This window comes from Ceratotherium simum, chromosome 23 (assembly GCF_057802395.1).
Source record: "Ceratotherium simum simum isolate JZ-2026a chromosome 23, ASM5780239v1, whole genome shotgun sequence".
Lineage (NCBI taxonomy): Eukaryota > Metazoa > Chordata > Mammalia > Perissodactyla > Rhinocerotidae > Ceratotherium > Ceratotherium simum.
In genome coordinates, this window is record NC_141922.1 from 21346988 (window position 1) to 21372126 (window position 25139).

The 25139-nt window shown below is 40.6% G+C and overlaps 1 protein-coding gene across 2 annotated transcripts in view; it reads right to left on the reverse strand.

Moving 5' to 3' along the window:
• Positions 1–25139, reverse strand: part of DEPTOR (DEP domain containing MTOR interacting protein) — a 151881-nt gene that overhangs the window by 75802 nt on the left and 50940 nt on the right. For both annotated transcript variants that reach the window (XM_004431110.3, XM_087447503.1), the window contains exon 4: positions 394–572. In XM_004431110.3, the coding sequence (XP_004431167.1) occupies positions 394–572 (179 nt within the window). The remainder of the gene's footprint in view (positions 1–393; positions 573–25139) is intronic.

Consider the following 25139-nt stretch of genomic DNA (forward strand, 5'->3'; position numbering starts at 1 on the left):
AAACAACTTTGTGAGAGGCATCTACTTCCTATCCAGACTTGACTAGATGACTTGCTGTAGCCAGTTGGATATGGCAGTTGTGATGTTAAATCATACTCAAACAGAAATTTTTGGAGATACTACAATAATCTGCCTGCACTCTTAAGCTTCTGCCCTCGTCTGTAAAAACACTATATCCCAGAGAGTCGAGGTTCCTTTAGCCTGGGTGCCAGAATGAGAAGGCACAGAACACATACCTGAACTTGACCTCCAACTTGGAGACAAGCCAAACTGAGCTCAATCATATGCAGAGTTGACTTGTAGACCCATGAGTGAGAAATAAATGCCTGTTGTTGTAAGCCACCAGATTTAGAGTTGTTTGTTACCACCGCCAAAGCTGACCCATACACTCACCGTGCTGTATGATGCCATGCTCCATAAGCCGGAGGCAAAGCTGCTCTGCCTCTTTCCTTGTGGTGGCCTCACCTTCCTGAACCAGCCAATCCAGGAATTCAGATGCCATGAAGGTGCGCTCATACTTGATCCCTTCCTCTTCCCTGGGCTGCAGGAGTGTGTTTTCAGGGCTCATCAGCCTGGGAGGAAGAAAGGGAAGAAAAAAAAGACTTACACAAAAGGAAAGTAGCTCATTTGAAATTCTACATCCTAGGCTTCTGTGAAGTATCGCAGCAAAGTTGTCAGACAGACAGATGTGGCTGTCGTGTGCTGCCCCAATGTGATTTCTAAGAGAAGGATCTGCTTCAGAAGTGAACAAGATGTATTTTCCTGGTAATTAGAAAAAAACTCAAGATTCAATTTAAAACATTTGCATTAGCAGACTGCATTCAGTTTAGCCATCTTGGAAAAGAGTTGCAAGTTACTGGCCAAGTCCGACCCTACCTTTCTAAAAAGGCTGGCATTTCTTTCCTGAAACTATTATTCCATTTCCCAAATCATTATGCTAAGAAGAAGACTATTGCTATGGACCGAAGGTTTGTGTCCTCCGGAAATTCACATATTGAAATGCTACTGCCCAATGGGATATAGTATTTGGAGATGGGTCCTTTGGGAGGTGATTATTTCCTGAGGGTGGAGCCCCCATGAATTACTGCCCTTACAAGAAGAGACACAAGAGAGTTTGCTTCCTCTCTCTCTCTGTGAAGATACAGTGAGATGACTGTCTGCAAACCAAGAACAGAGCTCTCAACAGACACCACATCTGCTGGCGCCTTGATCTTGGACTTCCCAGCCTCCAGACTATAAGAAATAAATGTTTATTGTTTAAGCCATCCAGTCTACGGTATTTTTGTTAAAGCAGCCAGAAATGACTAAGACAACTACGTAAGTCACTCCTTTACAATCCCCCAACCCCACATAGCCTGTTTCTCACACCTACCTTCCCAAGCATTCTCCAACTCCTCTAGTTTCTGTTCTCACTACACTCCAAAATAGCTCCCACTGGGACCATAATAGTTCCCGTGCATCTACATATGATTGGCATTTGGTAAGTCTTCATTTTGGTTGACACTGATAGCATTAGATGCTACGGACCACTCCCTTCAACTAGAGGGACATCACACTGTTCCCTAACTCTTTCAAGGTTACCTTTGTGTTGGCTCTTCCTCACTTCCCTGGACTTTAAAGGCTGGAATCCCTTGAGATTCGGTTCCCCAAATACTTCCCTAAACCAGGCCTATATTCCCAACTCCAGACCTTTGAATCCACATGGACATCTCAAAGACATCTCAAAATCAACAAGCTCAAAATTGAACTCTTGTTCTTCTCCACAAGCCTGGCCCTGTACCTATGAGTGCTTCCACCTTCCAGCCAGGAAACAAGGCATCATCCTTGATGCCTCCATCTTCCTCAACCCCCTGCCCAGTCAATCAGCATGAACTGTGAATGTTACCTCCCAAATCACTCTCATATGTGTCTAGGTCTTCTCATCTCTGGCGTCGCCACCATCATAGTCCAAAATACCAACATCTTTAACCTAGATAATTGTGGTGGTTTCTTAATTGGACTGTACCACGTACCCACTCAACGCAACCTCAACCCAAGCCATCCAGCGGGTACTATGTACCCATTCAACCCAACCTCAAGTACTTAAGTCCAGACACAGCAAGTAAAATGATCTTTTTAAAATTCAAACCTGATAATGAATGTCCTGCCCTTGTTGAAAAATACACTTCAGTGGCTTTTCATTGCTTCTAGGCTAAAGACCAAAATCCTTTATATGGCCCACAATGCATGCACACTGCCCCCTGCCTCCTTAGGACCATTCTCACCTCTGACTTCTGTCTGCTCCAAAGGCACTGGTCTTCTTTCAGTTTCTCAAACATATCATGCTCCATCTACCACAGGGCCGGTGAATATGTCATTCCCACAGCTGGAATGCTCTCCTTCACTTCCCCCCACTACTCCTCCACTCCTCAAAAGCCTACTTAACTTCATATCCTTTGTATCTCAGTTAGTGTCAGGTTTCTATTAGGCCATATCATTAGTTCCTGAACAGTTTTTGTGATTATCAGATTAAAGACTACCTCCCCTACTCAATCATAATCTCCACCAGGGTAGAGTCCGTGTTTGTCCATAAAACTTTGTTCAGGGGCCAGCCCCGTGGCTTAGTGGTTAAGCGCGCGTGCTCCGCTACTGGTGGCCCAGGTTCAGATCCCGGGCGCGCACTGATGCACCGCTTCTCCGGCCAACCCGAGGCCACGTCCCACATACAGCAGCTAGAAGGATGTGCAACTATGACATACAACTATCTACTGGGGCTTTGGGGGAAAAAAAAAGGAGAAGGATTGGCAATAGATGTTAGCTCAGAGCCAGTCTTCCTCAGCAAAAAGAGGAGGATTGGCATGGATGTTAGCTCAGGGCTGATCTTCCTCACAAACAAACAAACAAACAAACAAATAAATAAATAAAACTGTTTAAAAAAAAAAACTTTGTTCAATGAAAAATGGAACCTCTGGGGCCAGCCCCGTGGTACAGCAGTTAAGTGCAAGCGCTCCGCTTTGGCGGCCCAGGGTTCACAGGTTTGGATCCCAGGCGCGCACTGACGCACCGCTTGTTAAGCCATGCTGTGGCGGTGTCCCACATAAAGCAGAGCAAGATGAGCACGGATGTTAGCACAAGGCCAATCTTCCTCAAGGAAAAAAGGGGAGGATTGGCATCAGACGTTAGCTCAGGGCTAGTCCCCCTCACAAAAAAAAAAAAAGGAACCTCATAACAATGCCACAATCATTGTGTCATCTTCCTTTAAAACTATTCCTGATAAGTTCCTGTCTTCTACTTGGAAGTTTATCTCTCTCTTTTAAAAACCTCCATTTCTTCTCAAACTAACAATAGTATGCAACGTAAATTGTACCATTTCATTCTAGAGCAGGAAGAAATCTTAGAAATCATTGTAATCCAACTCCTTTTCATCCACATGAGAAAAATGTTATTCTCATCGAAATGAGAAAAAGTGAATGATAGCATTCAGTGTCGTGGGGAGGAAACTTGCTCAAGGTCATGCAAACAAGCACTTTATACATATTTATAAATCATTTCATTTGGAGGTAATTGAACTTGTGTACCGGAATGTCCATTCATGATGTTCATTTTCAATGCTTTCAGACTTAAAGCCCAATCCTGCTGTGGAAAGAACAGAGCACTAGGAATTTGAAGACTTAAGTTTATTCGGAATGGGTCACTTAGTAGTTGTGAGATGCAAAGCAGGCCACTTTTCTTTTTTTTCAGCCTCCTTTTGCTCAAGAGTATAACGATATCTTCACCCAGCTGTTGTGAGAATCATATGTGTGTGTGAGTGAAACAACTTTATAATACAAAAGACAATGTATATACAAGATGTTATACCAAACTAATCATTGTGCCGGCATCAGGGCAGGATGAATCTGTGCCTAATAGCTATGAACTGATGAAAAGGAAGATTCCTTCAAGATCCCTCCACTCTTCCCAGCAGCATCTTCAGAGCTCTACTGTTTGGAAGCCAAATTGGGAAGTAGGAGACCTGGGACCCAAACACAGCTCTGCCACAAACTAATCACAAGTCTCACTGCTTTAGTGTCTCCCAAACTCATATGAAACGAGGAAGATAATGCCTATCCCACTTCTTTCACTAGATTGCTGTTATCATTAAAAATCTTAGGGGGAAAAAAGTTCTAAGTATATATATTATAAATGTATGCTTTTACCTTAAGAGTATTTATATTAAACTGGTAAGAAAAGATGCTACAGTTGATCTTAACCAAAAGCTCGAGAAGCGATTAAGAATACTCACACAAGCTATTAGCATATAACAGAACTCATTAAAAACCTTCTTATTTGGCACGGAACAGAACTCGCATTTTACAATCTTCTTATTTAGACCTTTCCCCAAGTCAATCCTCTTTTGCACTTTAATCCATCCTTAGAAATAGCTACTTAATAGGCTGATTTCCAGGGTAACAGCTGGTTGGTATGATAAGAATTATATTTAATATAATAATGACCAGGGCCTTCTTAGAAGTGGAAAGGACAACTGCTACATATACATGAACACAAGTGACAGAATCATACGGACATTCTATAGGCAATTATGTGCAAAGATGGCCACAACAGCTCCTCTCATGCTTCTTTTCAATGTGACTTCACTCTTTCTCTCATCAAGAAGTTGAATCTACGTTCCCTTCCCTTGAACTTGGGCTGCCTTTGTGACTTGCATTGACCAACTAAATGTAGCAGAAATGACATTATGTGACTTCCAAGGCAAAGCTTTCAGAGACCTTGCGACTTCCGCCTTTATCCCCTTGGAATGCCATACTGAGACTGCCATGTAAGGAAGCAAGTCTAGCCTACTGGAAGTGAAGAAGCCACATGGAGGAGAACTAAGATGCTCAGACAACAGCCAGCACCAACTCTCAGACAAGTGAACGAGGCCATCCTGGACCTTCCAGCTCAGCTGACCCTCCAGCAAGCATATGAATGAGCCCAGGTGAAACCAGTAGAGGAAATGCCTTGTAACGCACACAATCAGGAGAAATAATATGCCATTCTTGTTTTAAACTACTAAGTTTGGGGGTGATTTGTTTTGCAGGAATAGATAACTGGAATACATTCATATCAACGGGCAATGGCAAAAAGGTGTGAAACCCCAAAAACAGAAACACATCACACAGCTTAGAAAGTACTGAATGAATACTGGAAGGTCCTGGAAACAAACTGCACGGAATAAAGCTACATGGAGCTAGACCTGGAAGACTACACTGGTGATGGGAATCTAGAAAAAACTGAAGGGCCCATGCACATGCGGAAATAAGGAATACCACCCTTTTCTCGTTTCTTTAGACCCTTAAATAAGGTATTTTGAAGTCAAAATAGAGGAAAACTAGCCTCCTCAGTTTTCTGGTTTTGGATGTTATTTCCCTAAGAAGTCTTCTTGGCTCCCAAAAATCTGGACCATGTGCCACTTCTAGGGCTCCCATAGTTTCCTGCAAGGCCCTTCTCAGAGCCCTAGGGGCATCACCTGCTCACTTAACTATAAGCTTTTTGAGACCAGGATCCCTGTCTATGCGGTTCACAGCTGTTTCCTAGCACAATAAGTCCTCAACAAGTATTTGCTGAAGGAATAAATGAAACTCATTTCTATGCATTCCCCTGCTAACACATCATTATCCAAGAATATCTTAAAAATGATCCCCTCAGGATGATACTGTGTGGAGATGAGGTGAATCAAGAGTTTCTGCCCTATTGATGTTCTCCATCTAAGATACAAATGCAGATGCCCGGACTTTCTCTCTGTGTCTAACCACTCTGTTCCTTCCAGCTCAGCGATTTTCCTTTCAAGGTGTGGGGAAGACAAGTGGATGGGGGTTTATTTGTGTCACTCGTAACCAGAAACACGACCTGTCAGCCCCCTAGAGCTCCTGCTAAGTAGCTGGTGGCCCCTGGACAAGCAGCTGCCTAACTGATGCTACCGACGTGAGCTTCAGAAAAGAGACCAGCCTGCTTGGATGGGTTCAACTTGTCATTTCAAACATGCCCCACCACCCTTAGCTCTTCCTTATTTCATTTTTCCTTAAAATCAAGTAATATCCCCATCCAACTTCCTCTGTTTATGACACAGCCTTTCAAGGAAGTTGATTTTAGTATTAATGTGTAGTCACAATGTTAAAGCAAGAATTTGACTTACTACTTGTTCCAATGATCTTTTTCTAGGTAACAAGCTACCCCAAATTTGGTGGCTTAAAACAACCATCATTTAATTATATCTTACTATTCTGTGGGTTGCCTGGGGCTCAACTGTGCAGTTTCTCTATCAGTCTTGTTTGGGGTCATTCATGCAATTGCAGGCAGATGGTGGCTAGGGCTGGACCTCTGGCAATGCAGTATTCCTGAGTCAACATGGCCTCTCTCTCCAGCGTGGACACTGAGATACAGAGCTCAAGAGGGAGGAAGCAGATGCTGCCAGAACTTTTTTACAGTTTTATCGAGATATAATCCACTTACCAGACAGTTAACCCATTTAACATGTACAATTCAATGGTTTTAAGTATATACACAGATTTGTGCAACCATCACAATCCCTAATAAAACACTTTCATCACCCCAAAGGAACCCCTATACCCATTAACCTTCACTCCCTACTTCCCTATTGCCCCAGCCCTAGGCAAACACTAATCTACATTCTTCATCTACGAATTTGCTTATTATGGACAATTCATGTAAATAGAATCATAAAATATGCTGTCCTTTGTAACTGGTTTCTTTCATTTAGGATAATGTTTTCAAGGTTCATCACGTTGTAGCATGTGTTTCATTCCTCTTTATTGCAAATAATATTCCATTGTATGGATATACCACATTATGTTTATCCAATCATCAGTTGATGTACATTAAGGTTGTTTCCATTTTGGGCTATTATTAATAATGTTGCTTTGAACATTCATATGCAAGTTTTTGTGGACATATGTTTTAATTCTCTTGGATATACACTTAGGAGTAGAATTGCTGGGTCATATGGTAACTCTGTTTAACCTTTTGAGAGACTGCCAGACTGTTTTCCAAAGGGGCTATACCATTTTACATTCCCACCAGTAAAGGATGAGAGTTCCATTTTTTCCACATCCTCACCAACATTTGTTATCATCTGTTCTTTTTTTATTAGGACCATCCTAGTGGGTGTGAAGTGGTATTTCAACGTGGTTTTGATTTGCATTTCCCTGATGATTGACAATATTGAGCATGCATGCATATATATGCTTATTGTCTGTTTGTATATCTTCTTTGGAGAAATATCTATTCAGATCCTTTGTGCATTTTTAAATTAGGTTACTTGTCTTTTTATTATTGAACTTTAAGTGTTCTTTAGACATTCTAGATGTAAGTCCTTTCTCAGACATATGATTTGCAGATATTTTCTCCCATTCTATGGGTTGTTTTTTTCACTTTCTTGATGGTATTGTTTGTAGCCCAAATTAAGTTTTTAATTTGAAGGTAGTCCAATTTATCCATTTCCTCTGTCATCACTTGTGCTTTTGGTGTCACATCTCAGAAACCATTGCCTAACCCAAGCCCATGAAGATTTACTCCCATGTTTTCTTCTAAGAGTTTTCAAGTGTTACTTCTTACATTTAGTTCTATGATCCACTTTGAGTTAATTTTTCTACAACACATGAAGTAAGGGTCCAGCTTTATTCCTTTGCCTGTAGCTGTCCAGTTGTCTCAGCAATATTTGTTGCAAAGACTATTCATTGCCTGTTGAATTACCTTGACGCTCATGTCAAAATTCAATCAACCAGGCCAGGCTTTCTTAATGACTAGGCTCAGAAGTCACAGAATACCAATTACCCTGAATTATATTTGTTAAAGCCATCAGACACAGGCCAGACTCCAGAGAAGGGGACACATGTGCCACCTCTTCATGGAAAGAGCAACATGCACATACAGGAAGAGGTGGAAACATTTGGAGCCATGTTTGGAGACAAGGCACCATACTGCTTTATTTTAATTAGTCAGCTGAAAGGCAATTTCAGTATTTATAGCTCATTTGCAGTTGTTTGTTGTCTCTTCTGCATTTATTTAATATTGTTTACTTTACTTAAAGTAGAGGGTAGTTTCAAAAGCATGAGATTAAAGACCAATCTAGTTTCAAATCCTAACCCTGCACATGTGTTAGCTACATGACTCTGCTTCCCCAAGTGTACACTGAAGATAATAACTCTCGCCTACTTGGAGAGTTCTGCAGCTTTAGTGTGATATGCATGAAAGGCTTCAATCATGGTACTAGGTACACCTTCAACACTAAATACATTTTAGCCATAATGACGATGATAACTATGATAATGATAAAAGTTTTCTAGATGGAGCCATTATTCGATAAAATCAAGCCCCTTCCTTTGTGGCAAAATGAATTAAGAGTCTGTGTGTATTTCTAGAGAGAAGAATAAAAATTCCATTTAACTAGTAATCAGAAATGTGTACGATGCTCTGAAACTCTAGATTTTATAGAACAAATTCATTCTTAGTCAAAATTGTACTGTGCTGGCCTGTAATCATGACACAAAGCCACATGCCTTATAAGATGTTATGCATTAACAATACTTGCCCGCTGCAAGCACTCACCAGATTTTGACGGAGCATGTGAGCTGATTTCAACCTTTCCTGGATATATATCTGAGTCAGATTTCCCAGACTCACTTTAACCCAGAGGGAAGGCAGCATTACAATAGAAGGAACTGCTACATTTACGGGCCAGTACAGGAATAGAAATAAGCTGATAGCGATCTCCTTGCACATTAAAAAAAATTTTTTTAAGGGTTGAGAAGGCCTATATAATGTGGAAATATATGTGGATGGTATATAAGGGCATGAGCCAGGAAGGGAGTCAAAATGACCCATGGGTTCTTAGGCTGAAAAGACACTTTAGAATTTAGAGAGAGAGCTTTAAAAAAAAGTCATGTGTTACTATAATGATACATTATTTTGAAAAGCAAAGCAAAAAACTCTGTATACATGATAACCATTGCAAATTAAAAATTCATTCACCCAAATATTAAAAGAGTTACTTACCCCTGGGGATAGTTTATGAATGATTTTTCTTTTCTTCTTAATGGAATTCTCTGTTATTCAAATTATTCCCCAGAGAGAATGTACTACGTTTGTAACTGGGGGAAAATGTTATCAATAAAAGAGTTATATTAAGGTTAAGTTTATGTTTAACCAGATGACTCGTTCCTGATAAAATGCTTAAATTAATACCCAATATAAGGAGTGGGGAGAGGGCGAGGAGGATGGGGGGCACATGTGAATAGTGACGGATGAAAACTAGACTATTGGTGGTGAGCACAATGCAGTCTATACAGGGGCTTAAGTATAATGATGCATGCCTGAAATTTACACAATGCTATAAACCCATGTGACCTCAATAAAATAATTTTTTTTTTTTTGTGAGGAAAATTAGCCCTGAGCTAACCTCTGTTGCCAATCCTCCTCCTGTTGCTGAGGAAGATTGGCCCTGGCCTAACATCCATGCCCATCTTCCTCTACTTTATATGTGGGACGCCTGCCACAGCATGGCCTGATAACTGGTGCATAGGTCCGTGCCTAGGATCCAAACCCGCGAACTCCGGGCTGCCAAAGCGGAGCACGTGAACTTAACCACTACACCACCAGGCCGGCCCCAAATCAATAAAATAACTTAAAAACAATTTTTTTTAAATACCCAATATAATAAAATAGCTTCCAATGTATAAATTATGTATTTAGATGTATGCTTCCAACATACAGTTTGAATGTATAACATTGACTGGTGTGATTAGCAAGAAAGTATTAATTAGGGAGAAATACCTACATGAGCATTGGTATTTTAAGTACTATGCTATTAGCTATAGAACAGATGTTATAAAGATAAATTGACATAATTTTCACGATAATTAAGTTTGGAACTAGTAAACAGAAAGCTGTTCTGTTAATATGTATCAGTAAAAATATTACATACTGGAAACAGTGAGGGGAAAGGAGGAAAAACAGCGTTTTATGCTCTTTGCCAACATATATCTTCTGCCTTCCTTGACTCATCTCCATTTTATACACCCAATAGAACATACTCATTTTCATCTTTATTCCTTACTCATGCTGTTCCTTCACATTTTCCCTCCTTCCTTTCCCTGGAGAAATCCAAACTATTCTTCAAAGAAAAGAGCTCACTGTACAGTGGCACAGGTTGTTCACTGTGGAAAGGAACCTGGCTTCAGGGACAAACGATGGCTAAAATCCAGCCTCGACTTCTCATGAGTAGTCCTGTGTGGAGGTGAGGGACTGCACCTGCCTGGGGGAAAGGGCAAAAGGGTGCCTGGTTCTTATTTGCACAAAGGTGTTAAATGAGAAACTGGGGCTCTGTTTTAAAGGTCTAGATTAAGTATTAACCCTTGTTTGAAAGTATACCAACTAAAGAGTAACCCATACAGATCTCTCCCTTTTTTGACTTTAAAGTCAGTACCATGGTTTATAGAACCTCTCAATTTTTAATGCACTATTTTTACCCCTCCAGCTAAATTAGAAGCTTCTAAAGGATAGACACTATGTCTTAAATGTTTTTATTTCTTAGAAAACTGAGCCTAGGGAGGGAGTATATCATCTTAGGTGTTCAACAAATATCTGTTAATCAACTGACTGAAAACTAGAAATACCACAAGCAACAGTAACAGAGAGTTATTTGTCTCTGAAGGATAAAATCCTTTCCTCTTTGCTTGCTATTTTAAATTCACTGGAAGAAAAACTTTTAATGCTGGTTTCATGCTCTGAAGAGACTGATATTCTGGAACCTAAGTTGTAATTTTCACACTCCCCATGGTTTTAGTGGTGTTGTATTAAACAGTTATTTTCAGAACTTGAATCAGCTTTAGCTAGAAGCTGAGTGCAGATTCCAAGGCCACGGCTGTGTTGAAAGGCTACATTCAACTATGGTTTCATAACCATAAAATTACACAAGAAGGAGAGAAACCAAGTGTTCCTACACTGAAGTCAAAACAATTCAAACCTCTGTAAGCCTTTTCAAACAACTGTCAAGGGAAGCTGGGTTCTAAAATATATTATAAAGGCCCCTTTTACAGGAATGGTTATTATTTATTTTGGATGCTTCCATAATTATTAGAAAATAGAAGGATTTGCTGCCAAAAACAAAGAAAGAAAGGGGGGAAAAGAAAGAAGTTAAGAATGGGTAAGATGAAGTAATAAAGAAAAATTGAAGACAATATCAACCAGAGAAAAGAAAATAGATATATTTAAAAGGAGTAAGAAAGAATGATAAAAAACTGAACACAATGACAAGTAGGGACTACCTTTCTGCAGGTTAACAGGCTAGGTGACAGTAGGATCACTTTTGTCTTGCATATTTGTGGAAGTGATGTGACAGAGGAAGAGAAACAGTCTCTGCTCTTTTTTCAACAAGATCTTACATCGTACAATCATAACTCCCTCTCTTTAAAGAGATTTAAAATCACCGCTTTGATACTTCTATGGTCAACTGATTTTTGACAAGGATGCCAAGGCCATCCAATGGGAAAGAATAGTCTTTTCAACAAATGGTGCTGGGACAATTAGAGAGCCACATGCAAAAGAACGAAGTTGGACCCTTACCTCATACCCTATATAAAAAATAACTCAAAATATATTAATGACCTAAATGTAAGAGCTAAAACCATAAGACTTTACAAGAAAACATAAGGGTAAATCTTTGTGACCTTGGATTTGGCAAAGGATTCTTAGCTATAACAGCAAAAGCATAAGTGATCAAAGAAAAAATAAATTGGACTACAAAAAAATTTTAAAGTTTTATGATTCAAAGACACCAACAATAAAGTGAAAAGACAACTCACAGAATGGAAGAAAATATTTGCAAATCATATGCTTGATAATGGATTTGCATCCAAAATATATAAAGAACATTTAAAGCTCAATAATAAAAAGACAAATAACCCAACTTAAAAGTGGACAGGGCCGGCTCGATGGCTTAGCGGTTAAGTGCATGCGCTCTGCTACTGGTGGCCCGGGTTCGGATCCTGGGTGCGCACTGACGCACCGCTTCTCCAGCCATGCTGAGGCCACATCCCACATACAGCAACTAGAAGGATGTGCAACTATGACATACAACTATCTACTCGGGCATTGGGGAAAAAAAAAAGGAGGAGGATCGGCAATAGATGTTAGCTCAGAGCCGGCCTTCCTCAGCAAAAAAAAAAAAAAAAAAAAAGAGAGAGAAGGATTAGCATGGATGTTAGCTCAGGGCTGATCTTCCTCACAAAAAAAATAATAAAATAATAAAAGTGGACAAATGATCTCAATAGACCAAAGAAGATATACAAATGGCCAATAAGCACATAGAAAGACACTAAACATCATTAGTTACCAGGGAACTGCAAATCAAAACCACAGTGAGGTACCACTTCACACCCATTAGTTGGGTAGAATCAAAAAGCCAGATAATAACAAGTGTTGGCAAGGATGTGGAGAAATTGGAAGCCGTATACACTGTCGGTGGGAATGTAAACTGCCGCAGCCACTTCAGAGAACAGTCTCTCAGTTCCTCAAACCATTAAACATAAAGTTACTATTGATCCAGCCACTCTATTCCTAGGCATACGTCCAGGAGAAACGAAAACGTATGTCCACAGAAAAACTTGTACACAAATGTTCATAGCAGCATTATTCATTATTGTCAAAAAGTAGAAAAAAACCAAAATCTATTAACTGATGAAAGTGAAATTGTCATATATCCATACAATGGAATATTATTTGTCTATAAAAAGGAATAAAGTACCGAAACATGCTACAACATGGGTAAGCCTTGAAAACATTATAGTAAAGGAAAGAGGCCAATCACAAAAGACCATACATTATATCATTCTATTCATATGAAATGTTCAGAACAGAGAAATCTATAGAGATAGAAAGTAAATTAGTGGCTGCTTACGGATAGATGGAGGAATAGGGGAGTGATAGCTGAGGGGTATAGGGTTTCTTTTTGAGGGGATGAAAATGTTCTAAAATTATGGTGATGCTTTCATATATCCGTGAATATACTAAAAACCATTAAATTGTACACTTTAAATAGGTCAATTGTATAGTATGTGAATTACATCTCAAAGCTGTTAAAAAACCTACTTTGGTCATTTCATTTATTCATTCATTAATTCAAAAAATATTTATTGAGGGGCCGGCCTGGTGGCGTAGTGGTTAAGTTCGCATGCTCTGCTTCAGTGGCCGAGGGTATGCTGGTTCGGATCCCTGGCACGGACCTACACATGGCTCATCAAGCCATGCTGTGGTGGCATCCCACATACAAAACAGAGGAAGACTGGCACAGATGTTAGCTCAGCGACAATCTTCCTCACCAAAAAAATTAAAAAAAAAAAAAAGGCTTAGTGGTTAAGTGCACGTGCTCTGCTACTGGCGGTCTGGGTTCGGATCCCAGGTGCACACTGACACACCGCTTGTCTGGCCAGGTTGAGGCCACGTCCCACATACAGCAACTAGAAGGATGTGCAACTATGACATACAACTATTTGCTGGGGCATTGGGGAGAAAAAGGGGGAAAAAAAAGGAGGAGGATTGGCAATAGATGTTAGCTCAGGGCCAGTCTTCCTCAGCAAAAAGAGGAGGATTGGCATGGATGTTAGAGCTCAGGGCTGATCTTCCTCACAAAAAAAAGAAAGAAAAGAAAAAAAATTAAAAATAAATAAACAAATATTTATTGAGCATCTTCTATGTTCCAGGAGATGCAGAAATGAAAAGACATGGCCCTTGCTCTTAAATTGCTTACGATCCAGTGGGGAAGCAAACATTAAAAACCTATGTGCAAGGTAGATAAATGCTATAACAGTTAGAAGTATACACCGAATGAAAGGGAAACAAGGAACAAAATCTAAGTCTAACTCTATCAGAGAGAGCTTTCAAGCTCCAGGTTAAGAAGAAATGGGAGTCGGCCTTGAAAGATAGTGAGATGATACAGGATTAAGGAGCAGCAAGTATAAATGCACAATATGAGGAGAGATCAGCACCAGCAGTGCAGTGTTGAGTACAGGCAGAACGGGGTGGGGGGGGGCGGTAGGCAGATAGGGGGATGAGGTGGGAGCAGAGGTAACGGAGGGAGGTAACGTAGAAGGAGATAAGCATGGGCAATAGGCAGTCATTAGGTCAGAAAGGCTTCAGATCCTATAGGTGAAAGAGTGGATACATTCTGAGCTCAGGAGTGTCAATGAGGATAATAAAGACGACAGCATAACGACCCTTTTGTATGATGATCATCAGTTACCTTTTTGCTTTCCATTATGGCAACTGCGCTTTCAGCTCAACAAATGTGTCAGCACTTACTGGATACCCCATCCTGTGCTTGTCATTGGCCTCTGGAAGACCAGTGACCAACTTCTTGAAAGCTGGAAACTACTCTTATATACTTTGATTTGGCCCACCTGCTGGAAACCGGTGGGGGGTTATCACTGCCAAAGGACCAGTTGCTAACCTCACTCTAGGGGAAATGGGATAAAGAAATACTTAGCAAGCTGGAGCCACTGGTGTCCATGTAGATGCTAACAGTCTCTCGGTCATCTCTTAGCATGGACTGGAGGGAAGAGAACGGTCTTGACAAGAGATTTTCACGTAGTGAGGTATATGGGGTAACTATTCGGGTTCAAAACTGATTCGGCTTGAACTAAAGAAGCCTGACAGGGCCTATCAAACATACATTGTACATCTGCTTTAACCATTAAAATAAAGAAGGTGCTCTCTTAAGATAAGAATGCATACTTCCCCTCCTACTCCTATTGGTGATTCCCAGATTTGTCCCTTTCCGGACATCAGGGTCATGTTGAGCTGCTAATTTGCAACTAAATACCTCTTTGAAGCTTTGAGGAAAATGTACCCTGGGTGTGTTTAATGTATATCCTTTGTTAAAAAGATATAAGACTGTACTGAAAACCATGCTTCTCCGAAATGCTTTCTAAGGCCTTCCTGGGTTACAATCCTCACTCTGGCTCAAGTAAAACTCACTTTCTTTCATCTGTAGAATGGTTATTGGTTATTTTGCACAGACAGTCTGCAAAAGTGAAATGTGATGGAAAGGATAGACTTCAGAGTCTTGCTGAATATATCTGTCCTAGTGCAGGAAGGAAATGTTATGCGTACAGAATAATACCCCAGTGTCACACAAAAGGAATCTGGGACCGATGTGGTTGATTACCTTCTCCTCCACTCTTTCCTATTAGCACAAACGGTTCCAGAGAGTAGTGGCAATGGGAAGTAGTTCTGGGTTTGAATCTCTGAATTGTGATTTCCAAGCTGTGGTTGGGCTCTATGATCCTGAGTGGCTTCTTGTACGTAATAAGGATAATAATGCTTACCTCAATGGGGTTGTAAAAATTAGAGCTACTGGGGCTGGCCCAGTGGCACAGTGGTTAAGTTCACGCGTGCTGCTTCTGTGGCCCAGGATTCACGGGCCCGGATCCTGGGCACAGATCTACACACTGCTCATCAAGCCATGCTGTGGCCACATCCCACATACAAAAGAGAGGAGGATTGGCACAGATGTTAGCTCAGGGCCAATCTTCCTCACCAAAAAAAAAAAAAAAAAAATAGAGCTCCTCTGTATAAAGCATCCAGCATACCACCTGCACAGAGTAGCCATGAACAAATGACACACACAGGTACATACACGTCCCTGAGAGCCAACCCTTGTCAATTCTCGTCAATCCTTGTCAGGTTGGACAATAGTCCAAACCAGCAAGAAGAACCAATTCGAAGCATCTGGGGAGAGGAGGTGGCGTTCAGGTGATAGGTGAAACAGAAAAGTCAAAGAAGTTTAATTACTTAAAAGGAAATTTTATCTTCTAGAGAATGCTAACACTGCCGCAAAAGTTAATTTTATTTACGATATTAAATCACTGTAGAATACAGAGGACAATTTTTTAAAAATACTACCTGGGTGGTGGTTCCATAAGTGTGTTCAGTTTGTGAAAATGTATTGAGCTGCACACTTATGATAAATGTACTTTATCTACATTACATGTCAATAAATTTAACTTTATAGTTAAAGTTTAACTACAAATTTAACTTTAATAAAGTGAAAAATGTTATCTGGATTTTTTTTCTTCCTGGTCTGAAAGACTCTTTTGTTAGGGGCTCTGAAATTAATAAATGCTTTCTGCCAATTTGGTGCTTTTTCCATTTGGTGGAACAATGCCTTTGCTTACCCTTTCCAGCTCTGTGCGAAAAGACTATAATTAAGCAGGGATGTTTTCATTTAGCAAACAAAGCAAGAAAAACAACACAGCAACTACACCTCTTGGAATCATCTCTGCATTTAAAGACAAAGCCATCCACCCAGGGAGCCTGCACACAAAGCCTGTATTAATGGAAGAATACCCTCCTCCCTTAAAAACTCCCAGCCACGCCTTCCGCTGGTATCGCTCCTGGAAGATCCACTTTTATTTTGCTCCAATATGTGCCTCTTCTCTCAGAAGATTCTGCCCCCTCTTCTACTCCGTGTGTGTTCTTTTTGGTTTTGGTTGCAGAATGTTTGGCATAGCCTCACCCTTCCCCATCCCCCTTGATCCATTCACTCTAGAATCTCAAAACTTAAAAACAAACAAGAGCTATTTTCTCTAGAAAAGACTCTGAGTTCCTAATCTCTTCCAGATGGAATAAACTGACACGATAACTGATAATTAGAGTCACTGGATTCAAAGCACGCTAAAGATGGTATTCAATTTCTACAGGTTCACTCAAGGAATTTAAATTTTTCATTTTTAATGCCGATTGTGGGAAAGTGAAGAGCCTGCACTATTAGCAACTTTTTGGCGAGGATCACTGTTTAGCAACTGGAGGTTTAAAGCATGTTACTTAGCCCATCTCAAATTCACTTTCCGTATCTGTAAATTGATGGTGAAAATCTCTCCCTCTTAGAGGTGTAGGAAGAATGAAATGAAAGAATGTGTGAAAAATACTTAGGATGGTACCTAGAGCATAAAGTGCTCACTAAATGATGGCTATCATTATTATTCTTATCCTTTGAATGTTTATGATCAGAACCTACAATGAGTAAATAAGAATAGAGTGATCTTAGAATAGCAAATATGTACTACTGGTTTTACTCAAATTTGAACATTTCACAGGTTAAGGAAGAGGGAAAAGGGCTGCCCATTGACTTCTTTCCAAAACTGAGAAAGACCATGCATTCATTTATCTACTCATCTCTTCAACAAACATTTACTGGGTACATGCGACGTGCTGGACATTGAGGCTCCAAAGTTGTGTATAGCCTCAGGGTCCATGACCTCAAAGAGCTTCTAGTCAAGCTGGAGAGACTGAAACATCAAGCACAATCACCTTGGAGAAGCGGCTGCTCTGATCGCTGGGCTAGAATCCAGGGTGATACAGAAGCAGAAAGGGAGCCAAAATAATTCATTACAATCCAACCACATTCCACACTGGTAAAACAATGGCTACTGAGAGTACTCTGTGCCAGTTCCAACCATCACGTCACACATGGTACATGCTCAGAGAAAAACAGAAAGAGCAAGTGAATTTTCCATTGACAATGTGGGCAATTCTACCCTGCCTGTCCACTCAAGGAGATAGGAGACAACTCACTTCAGTTTTGAGGTGGGTCTCACAGGCTCTAGCAATCAGAGTCCCAGCAGGAAACTATGAGGATGTGCAAATGGGCTAATAAAAAGTAGTTTATAATAAAAGAACTATGGGCAGCGTTAAGAGAAACTGAAAGGATGGTGAAGCTCTAGACTAGCAGACTGCAGTGATCATTAACAACTCTAGGCCCGAGGATTACGAAGAGAGGTCAGTTTCCAGAGCCTAAAGTGGATACATGCAAGGAGAGGGCTGCCTGACAGGAGCTGTGGTCTTCAATAGAGAGGAGAGAGCAGAGAAATAAATACCGTGACCTCACTCTCCTCCCTCCCACCTACATCCTGCTAGTGTCTCCCACTGACTTGGAATAACAGTCCAAGCCAATGGCAGTGGAGCCATTGATGCAGTCTGTGTAAGTCAGCCTCCTGGGACACACGGCAGGTTTGACAACCATAGAGAATGGATCTGGAGGACAAACAGAAATGTCCTGCTTATAGGCTGGGCATCTCACCATGCTGAATATAATTCTAACATACAAAGGCATGTGGTTTTTATGCAACTTGGGTAAAGCAAGGATACTTTTGACTACATGCATTTTTCCTTATATAGTAGAAATACAACATGTCCTGTTCTAGATGAGACTCCACTGAATTTTATCTCATGTAGCCCTCACAACAAGCTTGTGAATTATGCATTTCCTTCCCATTTTACAGATGAAAAATAGATTCAGACAGGTTGCATGTCTCGATAAGTCGCAGGGGAAGAACTCTGACGCACGCCTCTACAGCTCCTGAAATCTTAAATGGTTTTTCCATTCTACCAAGTTGAAAACTACAGAGATGGACTGGCAAAATCAATGTTACAGAGACTTGGTTTGCAGCCCCGCAGTTACACAAGATTAGCAAAAGTTGGCGGAAGTAACCAGTACAATCAATCTCTAACATCAATGAATCCAGTTCACTGTTGAAGCAGCAACATGTTTACCGTTGAATCAAGTCATTTCTAAATAATCAACCAGAGCTAGAAATCTGTAGAGGACAATCCGGGGCTGAGGACTTCTGACAAGCACAGCTGGCCTGCTGCCTGTTCTGCATGTTAACAAAACTCTAATATTATTGCCATATATTATATAGAAGGGGGAGGGTGGCATTGTCAAGAAACAGTGAGGAGAATGTGATTTCCAAAACCAGACCCAAAGATTTAGTATGAGCCAGGAGATGAATACCTTTTTCAGGCCCATTTAAACGTCTATTAAGCTGCATGTTATTTACCGTTATTTAGTGGTGTTCATTACTGCTACCAGCTTGGACTGAAGCTGCAGGAACTTTGTGAAGTAGAAGCTGCAGATTGAAAACCAGTTAGATCACGGGCTCTAGAGCTGAAAATCAGGGTTCGAAACGCTCCCCATGCTTTCCAGCTGTGCGAAGGTAGACAAGTGAGTTCACCTCTCAAGCCTCAATTTCCTTATTTGCCAAAGGGAGAATTAACAGTTTTCATCTCATTGGTTTAGAATGAGGCTTTCATAAGACAACACATGTAAAGTGCTTGGTATACAACAAGCATCAGCAATGCCCTGTGTTTGCTGCTTTCATCATTATTAGCAGCATCTTCAGGCTTACTCCACTGTCTCTTCGACTCCTCTGATCGAACACATCTGGCCCTCACAGTAGAGAGATGCTTTCGTCTTTCTCATGCTCCCCAGTACACTGACAAGATAAGCCTGTCTGCTCCTCGCCTGTAACCCCCGCTGCCTTTTTTTAGTGATTTTCAAACTTTTTATTTATCTACTTTTTATTATAGTCAAATATACACAACATAAATTTTACCATTTTAAGCATTTTTTAGTATACAGTTCAGTAGCATTAAGTACATCCTCATTATTGTGCAATCATCACCACCATCCATCTCCAGAACTTTTTCATCTTCCCAGACTAAAACTCCATACCTACTACATAATAGCCTCCCATTCCTCCCTCTCCCCAGCCCCTGACAACCTACTCTATGAACCATCTCGATGAATCTGACTACTCTAGGTACCTCATATAAGTGGAATCATACAATATTTGTCCATTTATTTATTTAATCATTTAATGTTTTATTTAATGGCTTATTTAATTAGCATGTTTCATTCATGTTGAGGCAGAATTTCCTTCCTTTTTAAAGCTGAATAATATCCCATTGTACGTATATACCCCATTTTGTTTATCTACTCATCCATCAGTAGACACAGGTTACTTTGACCTTTCAGCTATTGTGAATAATTCCGCTACAAACATGGGTATACAAATATCTGTTCAAGTCCCTGCTTTCTGTTCTCTTGGGTACACACCCAGAGTTGGAACTGCTGGATCATATGGTAATTATATGTTTAATTTTTTTTTTTTTTTTGTGAGGAAGATCAGCCCTGAGCTAACATCCATGCCACTCCTCTTTTTGCTGAGGAAGACTGGCCCTGGGCTAACATCTCTGCCCATCTTCCCCTACTTTATATGGGACGCTGCCACAGCGTGGCCTGACAGGCAGTGCGTCAGTGCATACCCGGGATCCGAACCCAGGACACCAGCAGCAGAGCGTGCACGCTTAACTGCTACGCCACAGGGCTGGCCCCTATATGTTTAATTTTTTGAGGAACCACCATACCGTTTTTCACAGCTCCCTACACCATCTCACCAGCAATGCACAAGGATTCCAATTTCTCCACATCCTAGCCAACACCTGTTATTTTCTGGGTGGTTTTTTTTTTTTTGGAATCACCATCCTAATGAGTATGAAGTGGTTGCATCACTCTTTTTTGTGTTTCCAACAGCTCTGTGTTCCCAGATGCATTTCACCACCCCCACTTCCCAGTCCCTGGGCATAACCAAATGCGTAGTCACTGGCTAGTTCTATTAAACTATTAAACATTTGAATAACCTGTCAGGCAAAACATACAACTTTGCATGACCTGCTATAAATAAATTTTTTTAAAAAGAAGAAAGAAAGAGAAGACAGGAGATGATTATGAGTATCCAACAAGGATGCAGTTCTAGATGAAAAATTTCCCATGACTCTACATCGAGCTGCACAATGAAACCACTTAAATTTTTGTTCTAAAGTTGTTGTTAAACACCCTGTGAGAACTGATGATGGCCCTTTAAAAATAGCATAGTTTTAAAACTGTTTATGGGCTGGCCCCGTGGCTTAGCGGTTAATTGTGCGTGCTCCGCTACCGGTGGCCCGGGTTCGGATCCCGGGCGCACACCCACGCACCGCTTCTCCGGCCATGTTGAGGCCACGTCCCACATACAGCAACTGGAAGGATGTGCAACTATAATATACAACTATCTACTGGGGCTTTGGGGAGAAAAAGGAGGAGGACTGGCAATAGATGTTAGCTCAGAGCCAGTCTTCCTCAGTAAAAAGAGGAGGATTAGCATGGATGTTAGCTCAGGGCTGATCTTCCTCACAAAAAAAAAAAAAAATTTAAACAACTAACCCCTTTTCTCAAATAAAATATTACAGAAAATCCCTTTTTTTTCCCTGAGGAAGGTTAATCCTGAGCTAACATCTATTGCCAATCTTTCTCTTTCTTTGCTTGAGGAAGATTAGAGCTGAGCTAACATCTGTGCCAATCTTCCTCCACTTTATTTGTGGGTCGCTGCCACAGCATGGCTGACAAGTGGTGTAGGTCCGCGGCCGGGATCCGAACCTGTGAACCCAGGCTGCTGAAGCGGAGCGTGCTGAACTTAACCACTACACCAAGGGCCCCAAGAAAATCCTATTTTTTAATTTCATTTTATAACACGACATTTACTTATAAAAGTTAAACAGTGAAACCTATAAGGTAGTTTTGATTAACACAAAAAAACATGGAAATAGGAGGAGTGGTGAGGATAATTATTACTCCCCCTATGATTAGCTACAAAATTCAATTAATTTGTCCATTTTGTTTCAGTTGTTGGGAGATAATTCTCCATGGGGCTCTCACACGGGTCTCTCTTCATGCCTTGCACACAGAAGCATTGACAGCTTATGTTCTAGATGATCTTTTCAAGAATGTTTGCATAATGAACAGAGTTGGAAGACAAAGATAGTGTCTCCCTCTGGAGCAAAAGGGAAGATTTGCCCAGTATTAGAAACATAATGTCTCCCTCTGGGCCATAAAGCAGGTTTGCTTGAAGATCATTACAAAAGATTCAAGTTCCTCAAGCTTGGGAATCCTCTTCTTTAACCCAACCCAGGCAGGTGTCATCTGGCTCTCATTGTGCTGTTCTATGGAACTAAGGCTTGCTTGGGGAACAGTCAAGAAAACAATGATACGCTGGCTACTGCTATTGCTGAGATTAAGCAATAAACTGTCCCTTGTCCCCAATCCAGGGGTCTCCTGCTTTCTGCAGGCAAACTTGTGAGTTTGCAAGTAGGGTAAAATCTTAAGACTCTTTAACAGTTCTTGACATTAGTTATACAGTATCAAAATCATGCCTTGTCACCCAAATAAGCAGTTGCAAAAGGTAACAACTTTTAACCCACTTACACTGCAATCTTAGGACGCTCTTCAAATAAACCAAGAAGGCAGGAAATGTTTATTCCAAGGTTCTATGAAACCACTAATTAATAGGGCAGCACAAATGAACTATGAAAGTTTTTGTACACACAACGTCAGGAAGTATTTTTATTACAGTTTGCAAAATAATTAAAACACATTTTCAACGTAAAATTTGGATGTTTCTGCAGAACTCAGGATCTCGGTTTGAAAGGCACTTCTATACCGGAAATGGAACAAGATACAGCCAAAAGCTTGGAGATTTTATTGTTTTTACCCCAGCTCCATGTTTTAGGGTTACATTGGTCATTAATCATGTCCCCCATCTCTACAATGGGATTAATTGCGGAAACTGGGTATAACTCAGAATTGTACAGACATGTTAATGTATACGAGGCTTTGTAAACTAGAAAGAGGCAAGACAAGGTAAACCTCTGGCTACTACTGCTTGTCATTAAAAGCAAGCTCTCTGTAGCTCTCTCATGGTACGAGCTCAGCAGCTCACAGCAATCACAGCATGTAGAGTCCTTTGTTCATTCAACAAATATTTATTGTGCCAGGCACTGGGAGGGAACAGGAAAAAGATCCCAGGGGCACATGGTAGAGAAACCTCTGATAAGATAAAACACACAAAAGAGCTTTTCCTCTTTGGATATAGTTTCTCCTTTATATTTTCCTTCAGTCCTATGGAAGAGAGAATATAAAAGAAGCAGTGGGAACTCAACAGAGATCTAATGGCACACAGTTGAAACCAATTCTTTAATCAGGTCTACACTCCTGAGCAGAACAAATAGACTACTAGTGGCTGGAAAGAGAAATTCCGGCTGCTGAGAAAACCAAGGCCCTTTGGGTGAGAAACTAAACTAATGTCTTTATGAACCAGACCTAGAAGGGCTTTAACTCCGTATTACGGCCGAGATTAAATTAGAATTGAGAAGTCTCTTCCATGCCTGGAGATGAATCAGGGTTAGTTTAAAATGTGTGTTTCAACCACTAGTTTTAGTAAGCAAAGTCCAAATTGTACCTCGAACTCATATCCTCTTTTATAGCTAATTCTGCTTATCAGTATATAGAGCACATGATAATCCTGAGTTCAACTTTTTTCTTAAAGAGATCTATTTTGCCAGCTGTTGAAAGACAACCAAGTTTTGTAGTTTGGAATATGAATCCAAAATATCTTCTACCATCGGAAGGCAGTGTATGCAGACTAAATGCTGTTCTTTTAAGTTACGGATATTTATCCCGTTTATAAAGATTTTATTTGAAAACTAAAAATTGCACTCTTTGGGAGAATGTGAGTTATGTTCATGTGTTGTATGTCTGGGGTATTTGTGCCCATAAAAAATTAAGTGGAAAACTGTAAGCCCCTCCTGGAGAGACGTCATGCCTTATTCTCTGCATCTTCAGTCCATCAGCTGGCCATAGCAAAGGTCTGACGGAGCTTGTTGGTGAAAGCGCATGAGGCCCTGAATGTGCTTAGACGAATTCCTCAAAATAACCAAGTCTGGACATGGATCCAGGGCACACACCCTCTTTCTCACACTCCCCTCCAGCTGGCAGCAGGAGATGAACAACAGCATATACTCATACTCTGAGGTAGGCCCTGTCCTGTGTGCTCACACATATTAGTCCATTAATCCCCACAAGAAGTCTATGAGATCGATACAATCAATATTTCCATTCACTAGATGGGCAAATGGAGGCACAGAGAGGTGAAGCCACTTGCCCCAAGGCACAGAGCCAGGATTCACACCCAGGTAGCCTGGCTCCTGGGCTCTTAACCGCTATGCTAGGCTAAATCTTAAAATGATATGATAATAAATATAACAGTTATCATTTATTTATATTATTATTTACTACTCTAATAGCAGCAGCTAGCATTTCTTGGGCTTTTGCTCTGTGCCAAGCACTGTGCTTAGCACTGTACAGACTGTATCTCATTTAATCCTCCCAACAGCCTTTCCAAGTGGGTCCCAGCTTTATCTCCATGTAAGACTACAGATCAGAGAGGTTCAGCAGCCTACTCAAGGTCACAGAGCAAGCAAGCTGTGAGGCTGGGATTGGAGACCAGGGCTGTGTGACTCCAAAACCCACAGCCACCATCACTCACTATGCAGGAGGATTCACGTCACCAGCTGCCCCGTAACCTTCCTCATGTTGGGACAACTTGAAAGGGCCAGCTTCTGCCCCTTCACCAGGATTCATTCGAGTACCTCTGAGTTAAGGTAACTGGAGTGATGTAAATACTAAGAGGTAGCAGAGTCATTGACTTTTAGTTTTGAAATACAGCTTTGTCCTACAAAACAGCAGATGGAGAAACCCCACTACAGACTGGAAAGCCAGGGCGCCAAAAATCAGCATGGTTCAGCAATACCCCAGCCAGAAACCACCGAGTTTCACAAAGTTCTATTAATAATACAGAACAAACAAGCAAGAGGAGAGCAAAAAGGAAATACTGACAATACAGCCAGCCCCGCAGAGCTGGTCAGAGGTTGTGGAAAGCAGTGGCCTACACACCTGCCACCCCGGGCTCAAGGTCTCCTTTGTCCCTAAAGCTGTATCACCAACTCACAGAAATGTCTTAACTGCTTCAAGTCCTAGATGCTCCTTCTGAAAAACTAGGCAATAACATAATGTCCTATCTATTTTATATTATTATTTACTACTCTATTAGTACTCTGTTAAAGGAGTTCAGACAAAATAATCTAATGGAAGTGCTTTGAGGAGCTAAATTTACAAACAAAAAGTGTTGTTGTTTTTACCATATTTACAGAATACCACGTAGACTTATCATGAAGGAAACTCATTTTACTCCCCTTTTCCAATGACACTGTAAAATCTTAGAATATTTTCAGTCAGTTTTTACAGAAAATTCCATGCCTGGATATTTACAAACTCCATGTTACATTTTAAGTTAAACTATGTTTTGAAGTAAACATTGATTTCATCCATTTAATCTCCATAAATAATAATAATAATAAATCTTTTTCTAATATTTTAAAATATTATTTTAATTGAA